Source organism: Chelonoidis abingdonii, chromosome 7 (assembly GCF_003597395.2).
Source record: "Chelonoidis abingdonii isolate Lonesome George chromosome 7, CheloAbing_2.0, whole genome shotgun sequence".
Lineage (NCBI taxonomy): Eukaryota > Metazoa > Chordata > Testudines > Testudinidae > Chelonoidis > Chelonoidis abingdonii.
The window spans coordinates 69152829-69176053 of NC_133775.1; the positions used below are offsets into that span (position 1 = coordinate 69152829).

Consider the following 23225-nt stretch of genomic DNA (forward strand, 5'->3'; position numbering starts at 1 on the left):
GTAGACTTGCCTTTTCCTGGCGACAGTGTGATTCTCCGGTCTATCCCCCGCACCAGCTGGCCGCAAGTCCTCTCGATTCGTATTCGCCCTCGCAATCCTCCTAGGGCTGCATTGACTGGGAACTGTGGGTCCCCCCCACTTGCTGGGGCTGGGATCTGCGGGGTCCCTGCTGGCGGTGGCAACTGGGGAACTCCGGGGATCCCCCACTGCCTGCAGGAGCTGCGTAGGTCTGGGAGCTAGGGAAGTCCAGGGGGTCCCCCCTACCCTGCATGCCTGGGAGCTGGGTGGGGTCCCCTGCTGCTGCAGCAGCTGGACTGCTAACAGGTCCCAATGTCACAGAGGTCATGGAAAGTCACGGAATCCGTGACTTCCACAACCTCCATAACATACTCCTAGCCTTAATTATAGACCACCAAAGCAGGAAGAGGAAGTGGATGAGTCATTTTACAAGCCAGTAACAAGATTAGCTAACACACATAAGCTAGTATGGGGATTTCAACGTCCCTGATATCTGTTGTAAGACTATAGTAGCAAAACATAGTAAGTCCTGCAAATTCTTACTATGTTTAGGGGACAGCTTTACGATTCAGAAAGTTGAAGAAACAACTAGGGGTCGTCCATTTTGGATCTGGTTTTGCTGAACAGGGATGAATGAATTGCAAACATGAAACTGGTTGGGCAGTCGGGAGGCAGTGATCACGATCTGATAGAATTCAAGACCCTGTGGAAGGGAGGACATGAGAAAATGAAGACACTGGACTTCAAAAAAGTGGATTTCAGCTGACTCAGAGAAAAAGACCAATTAGGAAGAAAAAGAGTTGAAGGGGACTGGCAGTTCTTAAAAGATGTAATACTAGCAGCTCAACATCAAGCTATTCTGACACAGAGGAAAGATAAGAGCCACAGGAAGCCAATGTGGCTACACAAGGAGTTTTTCAGCTGTCTAAAAACCAAAAGGGAAACATACAAGATATGGCAGGAGAGGCACGTCACCAAAGAAGTATACATGGGAATAGCACGCGCATGTAGGGACAAAATCAAGAAAGCCAAGGTGAAGAATGAGTTACAGCTGGCAAAAAAATGTTAGAGGCAACAGGAAGAGGTTCTTCAAATATGTCAGACAAAAAGAAAGATCAGGGACAGTGTTGGTCCGCTGCTCAATGGAGAACTTGAGCTGATAAAAAAAGATGATAGGAAGGCAGAGCTGCTTAATGCCTAATTTGTTTCAGTTGTTTCTCAAAAAATAACATAACTGGATGACTAGCAAAGTTACCATGGACAATAAAGAGGAAGGGATGCAGATCAAGATAAGTAAAGAACACGTCAGAGATCTTCTTACCAATTTGAATCCATTCACATGAGCAGGGCCAGATGCTAATAACCGGAGGATACTGAAGGAATTATTTGAAGTCTCTGAGCCACTGGCAATAATATTTACAAACTCCTGGATGACAGGAGAGGTCCTGGAATACTGGAGAAGGCCTAATGTAGTGCCAATCTTTAAAAAGGGGAAAAAAGACATGCCAGGGAACTAGAGACCAGTCAGCCTGACCTCGATCCCTGGGAAACTATGAGAGCAATGTATGAAACTTTCAATTTGCAAATACCTGGAGGATGAAGGGGTGATCACTAGCAACCAGCAGGATTTACCAAGAACAAATCATGCCAAACCAGGTTGATGTCCTTCTTTGACAGGGTAACTAATTTAGTGGATGGGGGAATGCAGTGGACATAATATACCTGGACTTTAGCAAGGCTTTTGACACAGTCCCATGTGACATTTTGATAGGTAAGCTGGAGAAATGCAGGTTCGACAGAACTACTATTAAGTGGATGCATAATTGGTTAAACAACTGCAAACAAAGAGTAACTATCAATGGAATGATGTCAGATTGGAGGGACGTCTCAAGTGGGGTTCCCCAGGGATCGGTTCTGGACTCAGTGTTGTTTAACATCCTTATTAGTGACCTGGATATAAGAATAGAGAGCATCCTGATCAAATTTGCAGATGACACAAAGCTGGGCAGGGGGGAGGGTTGCCAATACTTTGGTGGATAGAGCTAAAATTCAGAGGGATCTTGGTAAATTGGAGAACTGGGTTGTGAACAACAAAATGAAATTCAACAAAGACAAACATAAGGTGATACACTTAAGAAAGAAAAATCAAATGCACAAATGCAGAATGGGGGAAAACTGGCTTGGCAGCAGCACTGCTGAGAAGGTTCTGGGAGTAGTGGTGGATTACAACCTCAACATGAGTCAGCAGTGTGAAGCTGTTGCAAAAAAATCAAATGCAATTATAGGTTGCATTAACAGAGACATATTCAAATCATGGGAGGTGATGGTACCACTCTACTCGATGCTGTTTAGTCCTCAGCTGGAGTACGGTGTCCAATTTTGGTCACCAACATATAGAAAAGATGTAGAGCAACTGGAAAGGATCCAGAGACAAGCAATAAAGATGATCAAAGGGATGGCATGCAAGCCATATGAGCAAAGGCTGAAGGAACTGGCTATGTTTAGTTTCAAAAAGAGGAGATTAAGGGGGGACATGACAGTAGTTTTTAGATACTTGAAAGTCTGTCATAAATATGGAGAAAAGTTGTCCTCTTCCCACCGAGGGCAGGACAAGAGGCAATGAGATCAAATTACAGCACAGCAGATTTAGATTAAATCTCGGGAAAAACTTCCTATCTATAAGAGCAGCAGGACAATGGAACAGACTGCCTAGGGAGGTTGTGGAAGCTCCTTCACTGGAAGTTTTCAAAAGGAGGCTGGGCAGCCATCTGTCTTGGATTGTTTAGACCAGGGGTAGGCAACTTATGGTATCCGTGCTAAAGGCAGCATGCAAGCTGATTTTCAGCAGCACTCACACTGCCTTGGTCCTGGCTACTGGTCGGTTGCAGGGGGGCGGGGAGCTCTGCATTTTAATTTAATTTTAAATGAAGCTTCTTAAACATTTTAAAAACCTTATTTACTTTAAAAACAACAATAGTTTAGTTATATATTATAGACTTATAGAAAGAGACCTTCTAAAAACGTTAAAATGTATTACTGGCATGCAAAACCTTAAATTAGAGTGAATAAATGAAGACTCAGCACACCACTTCTGAAAGGTTGCCAACCCCTGGTTTAGACACAACAAATTCTGCATCGTGGCAGAGGGTTAAGAGATGATCCTTGCGGTCCCTTCTAATCCTATGATTCTAAGATCTATGAATCTATTACATTTTTTGCTCATATAAAATGTTGCATTTAATTCCACATTTTTTGTGAAATTATCTAATTATACTCAATAGCAATAGCATGAATATTCAATTTCAAATATAAAAATGAGAATAGTGCTAAAGTTTCTTTGGGAAAAATCCAAAACGATGGAGCGAAATTCTAAATAGCTTCCTTTTCCATCAAAGCACTATTTTCCAGCTGTATTTGCCAAAAATTATTTTCTCCTCAGCTTTTGCCAAAGCATGATTTCCTGAGCAGATCAAAAAAGTTTCACTGGAACAGGTTTCTATTGGAAAATGCAATTTTGTCAAAATCAAAATGTTTTGAGGGATTGTGTCAATTCTGATGAAATTTTTTTGATTGAAAAATTTTCAAAATGATTCAAACTCAAAAGGAGGCATTTTGTTCAACTTCCTCGTTTCATTTCATTGCAACTTCCTTGTTCTGTTTCATTTTTTTATATTATCACAATGAAATGTTTCAATAAGGTTATTTTGATGTTTTAGAATATGTCAACATATTGATTATTTGTCACACATTTTGGAATTTCCCAAGGGACAGAAATTCCATTTTCCAATGAGTTTTCAAGATTTGTCTGTGCTTCTGTCAACATCAGTAGTGGGGGCCTTGGGTGGGGCTTGTCCTGATCTGACATAGAGCAGCCCTATGGTTGCTGAAGACTAGAAAATGTCCCTTCAGACCCAGCCTGAGGTAGATCTATTCCAGTGACCTCACTTAGAAGGCAGACTCCCATTCCTTTCACTTTATGCCTAGAGTAGCTATTCTAACAGTTATGACCATGTCTAATGTTGGTGTTGCTCCAGAGCATGTGTGGGCCACATTTAGGATGGGAATGAATCCCTCTTTGGGATTCCTGGGAACTATGTGCTGCTTACATGACCTGCAATGGGATTTGAGCCAAGTGACTCCACACACATCATCCTCCGTGCACTACTGGGCCTCTCCATATGGCCTCCCTTTGCAGAGGTGGCTCTATGTTTTTTGGCGCCCCAAGCACAGCAGTCAGGCAGCCTTTGGCGGGATGGCTGTGGGCGGTCCGCTGGTCATGCAGATTCGGCGGCGTTACTGCAGGTGATATGCCGGTCCCGCACCTTCAGCATATCCACCGCCGAAGCAGCAGGACCGGTAGTCTTCCCGCAGGCATGCCGCCAAAGGCTGCCTGACTGCCACTCTCACAGCGACCGGCAGGCTGCCCCCTGCAGCTTGCTGCCCCAGGCACGTGCTTGCTGCGCTGGTGCCTGGAGCTTCCCCTGTCCCTTTGTAGTGTCTGCATTGCACAGCCCTAGAACAGGAGGACATCTGTGCCAATGCCAGAACAGAGCCCAGGAGATGGATTTTATTTCATACGTGTTTAATTCATGTTGTGAAAGCTGAGACAAATGTACTAGGCACGTGGTGTCTGTGCAACCATTTTGCTTCAGCAGAACAAAGCTATGAAACAGTTCAGTAGAGTTACTGACAGTCAATGCTATCTGAAAGTGTATAGCTCCCACAAGGCCTTGTCAAAACTAGCAAAAGAGTTCATTTTGTGCTCAGGAAGCACAGGGATCACACACCTTGTGCAAACTCAGCCTGGCCCTTTCCAGTCAAGCTGGGTTCTTTCCGTTTCCAAATTATCACTAGTTCTTCAGACTAAATTATGGCAGTGGGGACAGCTGTGGAATCCCGTTGTTTTTAGGGAGGGTGATCTGGTTGTGACTGATTGGATCTGAGTAAACAGTTCTGTTGCTGATTATGGCTCACTCAACCTTGGTTGTGTTGGCACCGACAGGAGTGAAAGACAGTAAAGACTTATTTTGGTCATCAGACAGAATATAACGCTCTTGGGGAGCAGATCTGCAGAGAGAGGTGGCCCTGTTGTGTCACATCCAGTTTCCAGAAGATGACTATGCTGCTGCCATACGTGGTAGTGCCTTGGCTTGAGTCTGCACCCACCATTTCTTACTCCACTTTACAACTTGTGATTCATATTAGCTCCGTGGCTGCATTCTGAGGATCAAGTAGCAGCAGTGGTCGACTTGTCAGAAGGTTGTATGGCCTTTTCTTGCAGATGCAGCTGCTGTCATCCATTCTACCAGGTCCTTGTTTTTCTAGGCATAGGAGTGCCCAGAGTGAGTGCATAGGGGCTTGTAGTGTAATAAAACAAAATAAATCAGTAACTCTTTGCCAGATATTATTATTGTTAGGACCTAGAGCTGGCAAAACAGCCATGGGAATTATTAGAACTGAAAATAACTGTGCTAACAGAGTTTTTAAGGGTCTGATTTGGTTCTGGTTTGAGAGTAAGAATGAGTTGCTCTGATTTGACCCCCAAGGAAGTTCCAGGTTCAGGAAATAGAGAACCAGATGGCAAAGGTAAACACTACCCATTGCCCCCCTCTAGGTTCATCTCTGTGAAGTAGAGGGGATGGAAAAGTTCATGGACAAAGATTTTGCTTTGGACATCAGCTCCAACCAACCTGTCCTGGTGGCTGTGAAAATGCTGCGAGCAGATGCCAACAAGAATGCCAGGTACTGGGGTTATGTGGAATTTGATGACTCAGTATGTACTGTGAGCTTGAGCCTCACTCAGAAAAATCACAGTCCCTGGGTAACAGAAGACTAAGTCCCATTTTCAAAAGCAACTCAAGTCTCCTGTGTTCCCTAGACCCTTTTGAAATGTTATCCTTACACGGTTTGGCAAGGGACACAATGGAGGCAGCAAGGGCTTTTCTCTGAGCGTTCCCCTTGCATGGCACAGGGCATTCTGCTGATGCCAAAGACTTACGGTGTATGGAACGATATTTCTTTTTTAAAACTCTAGGGAATTCCATTTGAAAGCAGCATTAGGAGAATTCACTGAGGAGTCAGGAGATGCTGGAGATGGGGTTGCATGTGGCCCCCTTGTGGGTGGGTGCTACTGTGTAGCCTTTCATTACTTGGTTATAAGGAGTCCTGTGGCACCTTAAAGACTAAGGGCTTGGCTACACTCGAAACTTCAAAGCGCTGCCGCGGGAGCGCTGCCACGGCAGCGCTTTGAAGTGTGAGTGGTCGCAGCACCAGCGCTGGGAGAGAGCTCTGCTAGCGCTGCATGTACTCCACCTCCTCATGGGGATTATCTTACAGCGCTGGGAGCCGCGCTCCCATCACTGCGGCACTGTTTACACTGGCGCTTTACAGCGCTGTATCTTGCAGCGCTCGGGGAGGGTTTCACACCCCTGAGCGAGAAAGTTGCAGCGCTGTAAAGCACCAGTGTAGCCAAGGCCTAACAGATTTATTTGGGCATCAGCTTTTATGGAAAAACCCCCCACTTCTTCAGATGCATGGAGTGAAAATTACATATTACAGGCATAAATATACTGACACATGAGGAGAAGTGAGTTACCATACAAGTGGAGAACCAGTGTTGACAAGGCCAATTCAGTCAGGGTGGATGTGATCCACTCCCAATAATTGAGGAGGAGGTGTCAATACCAAGAGAGGGAAAATTGCTTTTGTAGTGAGCCAGCCACTCCCAGTCCCTGTTCAAGCCCAAATTAAATTTGCAACTGAATTGTAGCTCTGCAGTTTCTCTTTGAAGTCTGTTCCTGAAGTTTTTTTGTTGAAGGATGGCTACTTTTAAATCTGTTGTTGAATGTCCAGAGAGTTTGAATTGTTCTCCTACTGGCTTTTGTATGTTACCATTTCTGATGTCTGATTTGTGTCCATTTATTATTTTGCGTAGACACTGTCCAGTTTGGCCAGTGTGCATGACAGAGTGGCATTGCTGGTACGTGATGGCATATGTTACATGTGTCAGTATATTTATACCTGAATCTGTAATTTTCACTCCATGCATCTGAAGAAGTGGGGTTTTTTTACCCATGAAAGCTTATGCGGCATGCCCAAATAAATCTGTTAGTTTTTAAGGTGTCATTTTTTTGGAGACAGACTAACATGGCTCCCCTCTGATGCTCATCACCATGTAATCAAGTATCAATCATTCCTGTTACATCTGTTCCTGGATCATTGCCCCACCTGCCTATCCACACCCAGCTCCTGACTCTGGTCCCCTATCTCTGCTGTTCCCTAGCTGCCCATGGTTTGACATTTGCAGGTTTGATTTTTAAAACACTACACATGTTCAGTCCACCCCATTGGGCTTCTGCTAAGAGCCCTGCCATCCTCAGCAATAGGCTCTGCTCTCAGTGCCAAGAAGCATGGTCTGGTCAGGTTAGGCGAAGCTCCAAGGAGTTCACAAGCCTCCCAGCCATGGGGGAGGGAGGCTGAGTGGCTCATGGTATCCTTGGCCATGTGTCTGTGGGGGCATCTCTGAGTGGCTTGCAATGCCCTCTGCCACCCGAAGGAGGTCTAATTCACTACAGCAAATCCTGTATTTTGCATTTAAAAATGGTATTGGGTTGAAAGTATGCACCAAAAAGGGACCATTCAGCCGCATGGAAAAGAGAGGAACTTTTAAAATATTAACTTTTATTATTATTATTTATCTGACTGGTGTGCAGTTGACACCACTGCCTTCTACTTTGGAATCAGGACTGCTCAGTTTGCAATCAGACCTCTGTCAGAGGCCTGATACAGCAACTGGAGAGTCTCCTTTAGCTCAAGTGGTAGGGGGCTATGCATTTAGAGCAGGTGGACCTGATTGCTGTCCCCATTGTGCCATGAAATCCCAAGTAGTCATGGGCTTCAACCAAGGCCAGCTTCAGGGGTTTTGCTGCCCCAAGCAGCCCCCCTGACCCTCCCCCCCCCCCCAAAAACCGCGATCGCAATCTGCGGCAATTCAGCGGGAGGTCTTTCGCTCTGAGCGGTAGCGAGGGACCTTCCGCCGAATTGCCTCCGAATACCTGGCTGTGCCACCCCTCTCCAGAGTGGCTGCCCCAAGCAACTGCTTGCTAAGCTGGTGCCTGGAGCCAGCCCTGGCTTCAACACAGGGAAAGCCAAGTAGTTCTAGGCAGTCACAGGTGTCTGTTACAAGTAACAGACTAAAATCTGGGGTCATGCAATGTGAGGTCCCTGCTGCATGCATATGTGTCCTACCTAGACCAAAACTCTGTGAAGCTGAACGTAGAGTTGAGAACATGGATCAGCAATTAAAAGGAAAACACAAGAATGTTGTAGTTAATAAAATCAAGAAACTTTTTTAAAAAGAAGTCTAGGAAATTTGCAGGAAACTTCAAAAGCTCCCAAACACTTGGAAGTCTGGAAATGCCCAGTTAAGATACCAACGTAACCTTAACTCTGCCCCTTAGTGAGGCTAACCTCTCTTCTTCCCATCTTTGTCCCTTTCATTCCTAGGGCCTGGAAAGGTTTTCTGCCCCAGGCACTTCCATTGTGCAATGAGTTATTTTGGATCACAAGGGCGCTCAGGGCACATATACACAGCAGCTGGAGGTGAAATTCCCAGCTCAGATAGACAGCTACATGCTAGTGTGTTAGTAGCAGTGTTGCCATGGCAGCATGGATGGTAGCTCAAGCTAGCTTCCCGAGTACGAGGCTAGATTGAGGATGAGATCGCATTTGAGGGGCTAGCTCAAGCACTGCCTGTGCTGCTGTGTCCACATGGCTATTTCTTAGTGTGTGAGCTTGAGCAGAGCTAGCATGTGTACACCTCCCAGAGCTGGGGATTACAACTCTCAGCGTGGCTGTACCCTAATGCTCTGCAGCAGACCTTCTAGCAGTCCCAGATTTCACAGGACTGTCCCACTGTGACCCTCCAGCCCAGCTGAAGCAGCTCCTGTCCCACAGGTCTATCTGGGCTTGGCTCCCCACCTCACTGAGGGGCCAGGACACATAAGAGCGGCATGGCGACCCTGCATGCCAGGAACCAGGTCACAATGCCTCTCATAGGGAGGTGAACCTAACCAGCCCTGCAGGAGAGAGGCCATCACAGTGGGGTAAGAGGGAGGCAGGCTTGCTCTCAGTCCTCAGGGGGCAGCACTTGTTCCACTTCAGCCCCTGCAAATGTTGGGAGGTGTGCTGGCTGGCTTCCCAGTGCTTGGCTCATGGAACTGATGGGTTAGGCTGCAATTCTTTCATGGAGGTCCCAGAAGTCACAGATTCTGTGATGTTCTAGGACCTCCATGACTTCCGCAGCAGCTGGTGCAGCTGACTTCAGGGCCACTCAGGCAGCTGGCTCCAGGGACTGCTGGAACAGTGGCTAATGTGACTGGCTCTGGGGAGTGCCTGAGAAGCGGTCTTGGGGGTGTCCTGGGGACTGCCCAAGCAACAGTGGTCCCAGAGTGGCTGGAGCATCGGCCCCCGGGATGCCCAGAGGCCTTCCAGAGAGCGGTCCCTGGGAGCAGCTGCTGGGGGGTTGTCAACTCTAGCACTGGAGCAGGCCCCCCACATCAGGGGCCCCCTGGAGCAGCAGGGCCCCAGATGTAGAGATTGAGTCATGGGTATTTTGGGTAGGTCATGGACAGATCACGGGCCATGAATTTTTATTTATTGCCCATGACCTGTCCATGACTTTTACCAAAAGTACTCATGACTCAATCTAAGCTTTACTGATGGGACCCACGCAGAAACCTGTCTAGTGGCAGCTATGGAGGGACTGTGGAGGTCAAAGCATTCTCCTTTGTCCAATGGGCAGCCAAACCTTATAGAGCTTCCTTTGTGTTGCAGAGCAGCCGCCTGAAGGGGTGGGGTTGGGGATAAATGGCCAGGTCATCTTCCAGGCCCATGTGATCCTAAGAGAGCAGCCAGGGCCTAAGGGGTTTCCTGAAGCCTGGTGCCATGTGCAAAGGCCAGCAATATCTTCCCATTAACATCTGTCACGAGTATTAGTGTACTTTGCTGTGAAAATTGCTCTCTGTGGTACTTTCCTCTGTTGTACATTGTACCATTAACTCCAGTGCCCTGGCTCTGTCCATCTGTTCCTTTGGGTCCGTGTCCCTCTGTCCGTGTGTCTCTGGGTCTATCCATGTATGCCCACATGTGTTGTATATCTGTCTCTGTGGGCCCACATGTGTCTGTGTGGTTTTGTTTCTGAAAGAAATGACTTTCTGAAGGAGATTAAGATCATGTCACGGCTCAAGGACCCCAACATCATCCGGCTGCTGGCAGTGTGCATCACTGACGACCCTCTCTGCATGATTACTGAGTACATGGAGAATGGCGACCTCAACCAGTTCCTATCCCGCCACGAGCCCCAGCTCCCCCCTGCCAGCAATGGGCCCATTGTCAGGTAGCCGTTCCGCTCCTGCATGGGGCTCCTCACCTATACAGCACTCTACCACTCTCACAGCATGGTGGGGAAGAAGGGCAAGAGCATGTGGGACTTCGTGGGGGATGCAGAAAGGGGAGGATATGACTGGGTAGGGGCAGGGAGAGCAGATTGATGGGTGGATGAGAGCAGGTGGGGGAGGGGTCACGAGAGCAGGGGTGGCTGGGTGGGAGTGGGATCGTGAGAACGGGTGCGCCTGAGTGAGAAGTAATGGTGTGCTAGATAGGTGTTTGGGCAGAGTAGATGTAGCTGGGTGAGGGGAAAGGGAGGACAGGTGGGCTGAGCGGAGTGAAGAGAACAAGTGTGATCAGATGGGGGCAGTGAGAGGAGGTTGGGGAGAGGGTGTGTCTGGGTGGAGGTAAGGAGAGCAGGGGGCTGGGTGGGGATGGGGCAGAGTGGGGGGTGGCTGGGTTGGGGTAGGGAGAGCGAGTGTGACCAGATGGAGATGGTGAAAGCACAAGAGGAGGAAATGCCTATTTCATTGTCATTTCTTGGGCTCCTCCTGCTGACTCCAGCATTTTGTGCCATTGCCCTGTTTTGGGGATCTGCCAAACCTTTGGGTTGCTGGGGCTTGGACATGCAGGAGGGCTGCCCAGTAGGAATCTGGCCTGGCCACTCTGCCATCCATGCCATGCTCATTTCTTACTGCCCTGCCAGAGACACACTGTCAGGGCAATCCTTCCCTGACTGGCCCTTCCACTGCAGTGCAGTATCTCGCCAGGGCCTGCTCCATGATACATCCAGCAATTACCATGGGAGCTTCTGCTGTAGGCTGTTGGTGTCCAGGTTGTTGCCCCAGGATTTGCATTGTACAAGGGCAGGCTGCTGTGAGTTGTCGAGGATCAGGTCCAACTGCTCCTGTTTAGGTGACATCACATCCAGGTGGCTCAAGGCCTGCTCAGCAGCCTCACCCCTCCTTTGGCCTTCCCTGTCTCCGCAGCTACACTGACCTGAAGTTCATGGCCACTCAGATTGCCTCTGGTATGAAGTACCTCTCTTCTCTGAATTTTGTGCATCGGGACCTGGCCACACGCAACTGCTTGGTGGGTAAGAACTACACCATCAAAATAGCAGACTTTGGCATGAGCAGGAACCTGTACAGTGGAGACTACTACCGAATCCAGGGGCGGGCCGTGCTCCCTATTCGCTGGATGTCCTGGGAGAGTATTTTATTGGTAAGTGGAGACTTTACAACTGCCAGGGGAACCAGTGAGAGAGATTGTGGGGACCTGGCCCCTTTCTGTAGCACTGGGGTGATCATGGGGAATGGGTTTCAGTGGCCCCTGCCTGCTGCCATCTCCTGATTAATCACGGGGCAGGACGGAATTGGGGGCTCCATGTTTACATGCGTCGTCCAGGGTATTCACTCAATTGCTGCTGTAATCTAGTGAAATCTGAGCAGTCCCGGCATGGAGGCATTGCAGTGTGGAGCAGAAAAGGGGAAGATGGAGTTGTGGCTGTGCCTATCCCATGAGCGTAGTTTCTCTTTAGAGAAGGACTGGAGCATGTCTGGGTCCCTGTGTGAGAGATGTACAGTATCTTTTCTTGATGTGTGCTTAGATCTGAATGAGAGTGGTGCTGCTTTTCTATAGATTTGTCAATAAGTGGGTGCAACTAAAGGCCTAGCTTGATAATTACAGCAGTTAGATGGTACTTTACCTGTTTGAGCGGCCATGTGAGTGCTGCAGCTGGTTGCCTCCTGTGGAGCATTTTGCCTGTAGCAAGACTATCCCTGAGAAAGGACCTTGTCAAGTGAACTCATTACTTGAGGTCACCTCCCACTTAATCCCAGCCCTCCAGCTCCATGGCTTTGTGACAGCTACCTGGGAAAGGCAGAGACTATTCTATGTAGAGCCAATCAGATTTCCTTTCCAGTCACCCAGAAGCAATAGAAGATAATACATCTACAGCAGCCACAGCCTGTTGGAGGTATGAGAGTGCTGAGGGAAGGGGATTTGGGGTGCACTGCACTCTCTCCATTCTCACTGGCCTCATCACCCCTTGGAGATTATCCCAAATTGGTGCATGTTAGAAAAGCTCTTAGTGAGGGGCTAAAGTCCCATTTGCCTTCCACACACAGTTGTGCCGCACTGAGTGTGTGTCCAATGCTGCTGAGATTTTAGCCTGTGGATGGCAGATTCACTGGGTGGCAGCAGTCTGCATTTGTATGGCTTTGTCTCTATACTGCGGCCTCATGACTCATGGGGGGAGAAGGAGTGTCACATAGAAATGGACATCTTTATACGGGCACTGAGTGAGGAGGAAAAGGAGAATGCCCTGGTCAATTGGCTGCACTTTGATAGCGTTATGCTGAGAGGGACCAGTGACTGATTTGATTACAAACCCCTCTGAGCTGGGGCATTACCGCAGCCTGCAGTTACCAGAAGTGTCAGGATGAGCTAATCAGAAGCCCCACTCCCCAAGACAACGGGGAGTTGTGAGCCCCTCCCCCCCAGAAGTAGATTGGACTGGTGGGTAGAGGCTGATGCAAAGTATTGTTTTGGGTGTGGGAAGGCAGAACACACAGAAACTGAGAACAAATAAGGACAAAGAGAAAGGCAGGCAAAGGCAAAAAACAAAAAAATCCAAGCAATAGCCGGTGAGCCCAATGTGACCTGCAAAAAGCTAGTGAGGGAGCTTTTGGGTCTGCTGTCTAAAGAGGCTTGGGGCTGTAAGCTGGGAAACTGCTCCTCTTATTCTTGACTCCTTCTGTGCTCAGAGAAGCAGGACTTTGTGCTTTCCTTGTAAATAAACAAAAGTGAATCATAGAGAATTCCAGACTCCATGAATTTCTACTTCTCCAGGACCTTGAAGTCTGACTAGCCACAGAGGGTGAAACAGAGGAACATCACTGCCATCCACACCACAACACATGACAGGGCCCAGGCATGCATAACAAAGCTCCAGCCACTAGGCCACTTGCTCAGGGTAGAACTATCCAGTCAATTTTGTGGCTCTGTTTTGGGAGATGGGTGTTATCAGGAGTTGGATCAAGGGATTAGAATTATTACTTGAATTTTAAATAAAGTTCTCAGTTCTGACTCACGGTCTCAGAGTAGAAGCAGCAGCAGCAGCTTTATAATTGATATTAAAACAGGACAAAACTAAATAGCTGAGTCCAGGTGGACATGTGTTCCGAACAAGAGAATAGCAATGGGAACTGGAGTGCAGCAATCCAGTACAGAGAGAGCAGACTGACCCCGTCAGACAGTGACAGCAGCAATAGTATTTATTGCAAAACCACAGTCTGAAAACTGGGCAGCCACCATACTCTCGTGTCAGACAACCAGACCTAAAGCTTTAGCTGCCCATGCTCAAGTGATCCAAATCTCCCCTCAGCCTGTGTGATAAATGAAGTGGGCCGAGGGGGGCGGGGGAGCTCCCTTTGATGGACACCCAGCCAGTCAGTTAGCTGTAAAATCCCTCTTGTAGCTGTTCTCTGCTTGCTTTACCTGTAAAGGGTTAACAAGCCCACAAGTAAAAGAAAAGGAGTGAGCACCTGACAAAAAGAGCCAATGGGAGGGTTAGTAAAAGCAGCAAAGAGTCCTGTGGCATCTTATAGACTAACAGACGTATTGGAGCATGAGCTTTCGTGGGTGAATACCCACTTCATCGGATGCATCTGACAAAGTGGGTATTCACCCACGAAAGTTCATGCTCCAATACATCTGTTAGTCTATAAGGTGCCACAGAACTCTTTGTTGCTTTTACAGATCCAGACTAACACGGCTACCCCTCTGATACTTGACACAATAGGAGGGTTAGAACTTTTAAATTTGGGAAGGAAACTTTCTCTTTGTCTGTTGTTCTCTGGGCTGCAGGGACATGGAGCAGCAATGCTGTAAGCAGAAATGTAAGGTTTGAACCAAGTATGAAAAAGTATCTTCCATACCTAGAAGAAATAATTTGGATAGGGAATGTTTAGTTAGGTTTATTTCTTATTTTGGCTTGTGGATCTCCTCTGTGCTAACCCCAGATGCTTTTGTTTGCTTGTAACCTTCAAGCTGAATCCCCACTCTGTCAGTCCGAGTGCAGGAAGTGGGGGCCCGCAAGAATTTTAAAAATTAATAGTTGCCATTCCAGGCTTGTATTAAACTCCCAAGGTTATGGCTTCTCTCTGACCTTGGCTTGGTAAATGCTGCCACCACTCAAATGCAAAAAAACCACCCTTTGAACCCAGGAAGAAGTACTTGAGAATTCCTCCCTGTGAAGTACCCTTTCACCTCACTTCCGAGGAAGAGTTGAGAAAGACAAAGCTAATCTCTTTTGTTTTCTATCAGCTAATCAAACAACATGCACAAACCTCTGAGGACACCAAAAATACAATCCTGTTCTTAAAAAAGGTAAATTTTATTAAAAACAAAAAGGGAAAAAATACTTCTGGAACTTAGGCTTTTTGCTAGATCTTAAAAGAAACAATTACAAAAATTAAGCACCCAAAATAGCTTTCTTGGGGGTTCAGCTTAGAGGATGAATTGTTGATCTGGTCCTTCGTACAGGAACTCCTCACTTAATGTTGTAGTTATGTTCCTGAAAAATGTGACTTTAAGCGAAACAATGTTAAGCGAATCCAATTTCCGAATAAGAATTAATGTAAATGAGGGGGTTAGGTTCTAGGGAAATTTTTTTCACCAGACAAAAGACTATCTATCTATCTATCTATCTTTCTGTCTGTCTGTGTACACACACACACATAGTATAAGTTTTAAACAAACAATTTAATACTGGTACACAGTGATGATGATTATGAAGCTTGGTTGAAGTGGAGGAGTCAGAGGGTGGGATATTTCCCAGGGAATGCCTTACTGCTAAATGAACTAGCAATTGACTGAGCCCTCAAGGGTTAACTCTCACAACACTCTACAGGGCAGCAGGAAAGGAGGGAGGGCAGACAGACACACACCCTGTGTGTGAGAGAAAAAATGCTCATTTCCCCTTTAAGTAGCTGACCCCAGGCTTAAGTACACTCCCTTGTTAATTAAATCAGTTTGCCGAGACCTGAGACAGCAGCTACTGCCTAGAAGCTCCCTCCCTTTGTCATGTGTCCCCCTGCTCTATCGAAGATGGGGTAAGCGGGGTGCAGGAGCAAGGGGGAGAGGGAGACGCCCTAACATTAGTCCCCTTCTTCTCCCTGTACAGCAAGCAGGAGTCTCTGGGAGCAGCTCCAAGGCAGAGAGCATGACCAGCACATGGCAGTGGGGGGAGGGACAGCTGCTGCACAGGGAACTTAGGGGAGTGGGGAGCTGATAGGGGGGTTGCTGGTCCACCCTGGTTCCAATCACCCACCAGCTAGCTGCAACGAGCTGCTCTTCTTGCAAGCAGCGGACAAAACAGGCAGCTGCCAAAAGACATTAGAAGGGAGCATTTCACAACTTGAAACGAACATGTTCCCTAACTGATCAGCAACTTAACATTGAAACAACATTAACCGGGACGACTTTAAGTGAGGAGTTCGTCTACATTAAACCTGCTTCTATATCACGCTTGGATGCATATGTGGTTATGACAAATGGTTGGTTGAAGTCTGGGATCCTCAATACAGGTTCAGATGTAAGGGCCACTTTAAGCTGGTTAAAGGCTTTCTGACACTTCTCAGTCCACTGAACGGCATTTGGCTGTTTTTTTGTGGTCAGGTCTGTCAATGGGGTGGCAATTTGGCTGTAGTGTGGTACAAATCATTGGTAATACCCAGCCAAGCCCAAGAAGGATTGGACCTGCTTCTTTGACATAGGGACAGGCCAATTTTTGATAGCATTTACCCTAGCGTGTAGGGGGTTGATAGTACCTTGACCTCCCTGGTGTCCAAGGTATGTTACCCTGTTTGGGCCTATTTGACACTTTTTGGCCGTAACAGTTAGTCCTGCCTGCCTGATGCACTCAAAGACTTTTTGCAGGTGCTCCAGGTGTTCTGCCCATGAATTTGAGACTATAACCACATCGTTGAGGTAGGTGACTGCAAATTTCCCAAATCCAGCCAGAAGGTTATCTACCAATCTCCGGAAGGTGCTGGGTGCATTTCACAGTCCGAAAGGGAGCACATTAAATTTATGTAACCCTACATAGGTGATGAAGGCTGATCTTTCCTTGGCTGGGTCATTTAGCGGCACTTGCCAGTACCCCTTAGTTAACTCTAAGGTGGAGATGAACTGGGCTTGTCTCAGTTTCTCCAATAGCTTGTCTGTGCCTGGCATTGGATAGTTTTCTGGGCAAGCTACAGCATTTAGCTTATGGTAGTCTACACAAAAGAAGATTTCCCCATCTGGTTTGGGAACCAGAACCAATGGAGAGGCCCAGGCACTCTCAGAGGGGCAGATTACACCCATCTGTAACACCTCCTTGATCTCCCTTTCTCTTGCGGTTTTGGCTTGAGGAGCCATCTGGTAGGGTTGGGCTCTAACTAAGTGAGCATCACCTATGTCAATGAAGTGGTATACCCATTTTGTCCATCCTGGGGTGACTGAAAACATTGGTGTGAAGCGAGTACACAGCTCCTGGATTTGCTGTCCCTGCTTACGCCCAAGGGTCATGGAAAGGCTAACCTCTTCCATGCCACCTTTGCTTTTTCTGTCATAGTAGACTCCTTCAGGCCACTCGGCATTGTCTCTCGCCTGGGCTGTAAACTGGAAAACCTTGAATAAAAGGAATAAAAAGGCTTTAGAGAATTATTTTAGGGTAGGGTCTGGGAACGCTATGCATTAATTAACAGCTGCCAGGCGCTCTCGGACCATAAATGGCCCCTCCTCTGACACTTCCATCTTATTGGCCTAGAGCGCTTTCAGGATCATGACTTGGTCACCTACTCCGAAGGAACGTTCTCTGGCATGTTTATCACACCAGGCCTTTTGCTCTTGCTGATCATCCTGTAGATTTTCTCGAGCAAGGGCTAGAAAGTCTTTGAGGGTGTTTTGCAGGTTGGTTATAAAGTCCAAAATGTGAGTTCCTGGAGAAGATGTAACCCCCTCCCCTTGCTGCTTCACCAGCTGTAATGGCCCCTTAACTTCGTGGCTGTAAATGAGTTCAAAGGGTGAAAATCCCAAACTGAGATGTGGTACATTCCTGTAGGCAAAGAGTGTAGGCAAAGAGCAACTGCTGCAACATTAGGTCCCAATCATTGGAGTGTTCATTCACAAATTTACGTATCATGACCCCCAAAATCCCATTAAACTTTTCCACTAGGCCATTTGTTTGATGGTGGTAAGGGGTGGCAACCAAGTGGTTCATCCCATGAGCTTCCCAGAGACATTTCATGGTCTCTGCCAGGAAGTTAGTTCCCAAATCTGTAAGGATGTCGGAGGGTCAATCTACCCTGGCAAAAATGTCTGTCAATGCCTGGTTCACGCTTTTAGTCCTGGTGTGGCTTAGAGCTACTGCTTCCATGAAAGTCAGTATGTACAGCTTTCCTCTGGGTGTCTTCTTAGGGAAAGGACCCAGAATATCCACAGCTACACACTGAAATGGAACCTCAATGATCGGGAGTGGCTGGAGAGGGGCCTTGACCTGATCTTGGGGCTTTGCCATCCTCTGGCATACCTCACAAGACCGGACATAGGTAGAAATGTCCTTGCCCATTCCCTCCCAGTGGAATGACTTCCTCAAATGGTCCTTAGTCCTTTTCACCCCAGCATGGCCACTAGGGTGATCGTGGGCTAAGCTCAAGAGCTTTTGCCTATACTTAGTTGGAACTACCAAATGTCTCTGAGGATGCCAGTCCTCCTTGTGCCCACCAGAAAGGGTCTCCTTGTGTAAGAGTTCTTCTACAACAAGTCTGGACCCATTAGAAGAGCTGAGAGGTGGTGGGTTGCTCCATGCCACTGTCCAAGCTCCCTTGAGTCTCTCATCCACTTCCTGCTCTGCCTGGAACTGCTCCCTTGATGCTGGAGACATTAGTTCCTTGCTGGGTTGTGAACTTGGGCTTTCCCAATGGAAGAGATGCAGATGATGGGGTTGTTTCCATTGACTGTGAACCGCTCTTCACTGGTGCACTTGGTGGTATTTCAGGCTCCAGTTGAGCCTCTTGCACTGGTTTAGCTGCTGCTGCAGGTGCAGGCTCTGTGGCACCCTTTGGTGCTGGCTCCCTTGACTCTGGTGAGGTTGCAAGCATGGGCTCTGGTGCTGACTGCTCCGCCAGTTCTGATCCTTGGGCTGGTTCTGGCTGAGTCCCAGGAACTGGATCTATAGCTGCTGCCATAGACTCTGGTTTGGAGTTTCATTCCACCACCTTTGGCTGGGTCCCTGTAGGAGGCTCAGGAATGGAGTTAGGTGTAGAGGCCTGTTTAGTCTAGCTGCAGGTAACCATCCCCACTCTTTTTGTTAGCCTTACATGGATGGCTAAGTCTTCTCCCAGCAGCATGGGAATGGGATAATTGTCATAGACTGCAAAAGTCCATATTCCTGACCAGCCGTTGTACTGGACAGGCAACCTGGCTGTAGGCAAGTTAAAAGACTTGGCCTTAAAGGGCTGCACCATTACTTGGGTCGATGAATTTGAGGCCCACCAGGGATTGGTGGATAGCTGACACCTGTGCTTCAGTGTCTCTCCACACAGTAATCTTCCTCCCGCACACACTCATAGTTTCCCTTCGCTCTGGGGGTATTTGCGAGACATCTGGGCCTGAAGGCTCTTTGTGATGAGTTATGGTTGGCTGGTGCTCTTGGGGCAGTTGGCCTTCACATGACCCAGCTCATTACATTTAAAGTATCGCCCAGCTGACTGTGGTCTGGGGCGAGGTGGGTGGTTGGAGAGTGGGATGGTGGGATGATAGGGCATCTGGGGTCTCCTGGCTATGTGGAGGGCTTCTCTTTGCAAGGTGGGGCTTTGGGCTAACCCTGATGGTGGGGGTTTGTCTTGGGTTGCCCCTTCTGATATCCAAACCAACTGCTACTAGCTTTCTTCTTCTCCACCACCTCCACCCATTTGGTTCCGATCTCCCCCATCTCAATTACTGTTTTGGGCTTTCCATCTAGGATGTACCTTTCTATTTTCTCAAGAACACCGTTTAAGAACTGATTCATTTGCATTAGGAGAGACAGATCTTCCAGAGATTTAACACTTGCTCCTGCTGTCCAGGCATCTCAATTTTTTACAATGTGGTAGGCATGTCGGGAAAATGTCATGTCTGGTTTCCACCTTAGGGCTCTGAACCATCGATGGGCATGCTCAGGTGTTAGCCCCATTGTAATTCTGGCCTTTTTTTTAAGAAGTTCATACTCGTTCATGTATTCTTTAGGCATTTCAGCTGCCACCTCTGCTAAGGGTCCACTGAGCTGCAGCCTCAGCTCCACCATATACTGGTCTATAGGGGTGTTGTACCCAAGGCAGGCCCTTTCAAAATTTTCTTAGAAGGCCTTTGTATCATCACCTACCTTGTATGTGGGGAATTTCTTGGAATAGAGAGCGGTACCTGGAGAAGGACTGTTAGGGTTATCTGGTTGATCCAGCTTAGCCTTTTCTAGCTCTAACTCCGCCTCCAAGCACTTCGCCTGCATTTCCACCTCCAACTGATTCTCATCTCTTTCTACTTCTGCCTCCAACCGCTTTGTCTGTCTCCTCTGCTTCCAACTCCAAAGCTATTTGCCTCTCTTTTGTCCTCCACTTCCAAACACATCTTTTGTAGGAAGAAATCCCTGTTTTCCACAGTCAGAACTCAGTCTGGGTTAAGGGCATCCCTCCTGGTTGGCACCTGGATCTTGGTCGGGGGAGGACTGACCCTTCCCTCCTGGGAAGTTCCTGGTCCTCCATCCCCTCCCTTCATTTCTGTCATGGAGCTGATGTCTGGGCTTGATCTGGGTCTGACTTCTCCATGGCGTGCCACTTTGGGAAGACTGGTCGCTCTAGGGTTTCCGTGCCTGACTTCAACTTCAGGAACAGGCTGCCCTATTCTTAGTGTAACGATTTTGTTGCCACAAAGCTAGAAAAGAAAAAAAATGAATTCCTTGTTGGACTCCCTGGCTCCTTTGGTATGCCTGTCCCCCCTCAGGCAGCAAAGAAAAGAAAAGAAGGAAAAACAAAACAAAAAAACTCTCCCTAGCTTTCAAGCAGTCAGAAGGAAAAATGTGTCCTTTTCAAATCCTGAGGTCTGTGCTTCTAATTCAAAATGATCCCACAGCTCTGACACTACCCAAATGCAAAAAACCCTCTTTGAACTCAGGAAAGAGCATTTGGGAATTCCTCCCTGTGGGATACCTTTTCAGTCCCACCCACACACACCCCGGAAGAGCTAGGAAAGAAAACAAAGGAAATTAGCTGTGCCTATGAGCTAATCAAACAACATGCACAAACCAATTAGAACACCAAAAATCCAATCCTGTTCTTAAAAAAGGTAAATTTTATTAAAAAAAAAAAGGGAAAAAATGCATCTGGAACTTAGGCTATTTGCTAGATCTTAAAAGAAACAACTGCAAAAATTAAGCACCCAAAATAGCTTTCTTGGGAGTTCGTCTTAAAGGTTACATGCAAAAAAAGCATCTGGGATTAGCAGAGAGGAGATCCACAAGCCAAAATAAGAAATAAACCTGATTGTGTCTATCTCATAGAGTTGGAAGGGACCTAAAAGGTCATTGAATCCAGCCCCCTGCCTTTACTAGCAGGACCAAGTACTGATTTTGCCCCAGACCCTTAAGTGGCCCCCTCAAAGATTAAACTCACAACGCTGGGTTTAGCAGGCCAATGCTCAAACCACTGAGCTATCCCTCCCCTTAAATAAACATTCCCTATCCAAATTATTTCTTCTAGGTATGGAAGATACTTTTTTATATCTAGTTCAAATCTTTCACAGCATTTCTGTTTATAGCATTGCTGCTCCATGTCCCTGCAGCCCAGAGAACAACAGACAAAGGGAAAGTTTCTTTCCCAAATTTAACTGTTCTAGCCTTCCCATTGGTTCTTTTGGTCAGATGCCTACTCCTTTTCATTTACCTGTGGGCTTGTTAACCCTTTACAGGTAAAGCAAGCAGAGAACAGCTACAAGAGGGATTTTACAGCTGACTGACTGGCTAGTTGTCCATCAAAGGGAGCTCCTCCCCATACACACACACTTCATTTATCACAGCCTGACAGGCAGATCCTGGCATTTCTCATTTAATGCTTGTGTTCATCTATGTGATGCATATACAAACCCCACACTGGCATGGAAGGATTTAAAGGACAGTGCTGGGCCCAGCTAGCCTCACCCCTCCAACTGGAGACAGCCCAGCTGGGGAAGAGTACTCACCTACCCTGCCGGCGCCTGGCAAAAGGGACTGGAGATGCCTCCCTGAAATACCATGACTGTGTGCTGAGCCTGGCTGGGGCTGACAGTTCGGCTTCCTTTTTTCTTTTTCCTTACCCAGGATCAGAAGCAAAGGGAGCAGTTGGCAGGAAGTGTCACTAGGAAGAGTAACTTGTCCCCCACCCCACCCCGGGGTCAATGCAGCTGACGATCTTAGGGTCCAGGGTCAGAGAGACCAGTGGAGCGGCAGGTCTGAGCTCCCCTACTGCTACCCAGTGACTGAGTGGATGCTAAACACTAGGTCACCCAGCCCACCAAGGACCCTACTACTATCTATTAAGACCTGTGCATAAGGCTCCCATTGCCTACACAAGTGCAATTCAAGAGACTGTAGCAGACCCACCTCATAGTTCTCTCCATTGTAAAAGTTAATGAAAGCCTGGCCAAACACGTGTCCTAAAGCTCACCAGACCCTGGTTCTGATGAGTTGCTAGTTGGGAATGGGTTCACAAGGCATGAGCCCTCTCCTAGCAATTTAATACCACCAGCCTTGGAGAGGTGAAACCTCTGGACCAGGAGAGAGACGCCCAGCAGTGGTTTTGTTCATGTGAAATGGAGCAAAACAAGGTGTGATTTCTAATGCTCAGGGTGATCAACCACTGGAGCAGCTCACTTAGGGCTGTGGTAAATGGGTCTCATTCCGAAAGATCTGCTGTAGCTCAGTCAGAGGCTATTGAACTCCAGGCAGGGATCTCTCACCTGTGAAACTCAGATGAGTTGGGTCATGATGGGCCCTCCTGGCCTAAAGATCTGTGAAAAGAGGGAGAGGGAGGGAAGAGCTGAGAGTTGGAGAAAAATATAATTCTGTCGGACGGGTGCTCTAAGAGCTATGTACCCCAATTCCATTCAGCTCTCTCTCCCTCTGCAAATAGGAGTTCCACATGCAGCTTTTGATGATGGCAAACCAGCTCAGGTCAGAAGCCTAACCCACTTCACTTGTGTGTTAGTAGATCAAAGTGTTAAATGTGTCCTCAGATTTTAAACTTCATGAAAACTAGTGGAATGTTACATGTATCATTTTCACTTATCTGTTCCTGTTATAATGTAAAAGCAAACATTTTCATGGCGTATATTCTGAGACTAAATGACCCCCCCACCCCCCCAAGAAATCTTGTGAGATGTTAATGAAGGACTTAAGGACTTCAACAGAAAATGCTAATTTCAAAGCAAATTATGGATGATGGTCAGAGGTCAAAAGGCTAAGTGCATTCTTCACTCATCCTCATCAGAGGAAAAGCTCACATGGGTAGAAGATGCTGTCATCTTGCAAGCAAGACACAAGAAGTCATTCTTCTGCTCTACTCTGCACTAATTAGGTCTCAGCTGGAGTATTGTGTCCAGTTCTGGGCGCCACATTTCAGGAAAGATGTGGACAAACTGGAGAGAGTCCAGAGAAGAGCAACAAAAATTATTAAAGGTATAGAAAATATGACCTATGAGGGAAGATTGAAAAAAATTGGGTTTGTTTAGTCTGGAAAAGAGAAGACTGAAAGGGGACATGATAA

The 23225-nt window shown here is 47.3% G+C and overlaps 1 protein-coding gene across 2 annotated transcripts in view; it reads left to right on the forward strand.

The window, feature by feature from the left end:
- The window catches only part of DDR2 (discoidin domain receptor tyrosine kinase 2), a 156788-nt gene that overhangs the window by 125693 nt on the left and 7870 nt on the right, over positions 1–23225 (forward strand). For both annotated transcript variants that reach the window (XM_075067996.1, XM_032790948.2), the window contains 3 exons: positions 5633–5760; positions 10223–10414; positions 11394–11628. In XM_075067996.1, coding sequence (XP_074924097.1) covers positions 5633–5760; positions 10223–10414; positions 11394–11628 — 555 coding nt within the window. The remainder of the gene's footprint in view (positions 1–5632; positions 5761–10222; positions 10415–11393; positions 11629–23225) is intronic.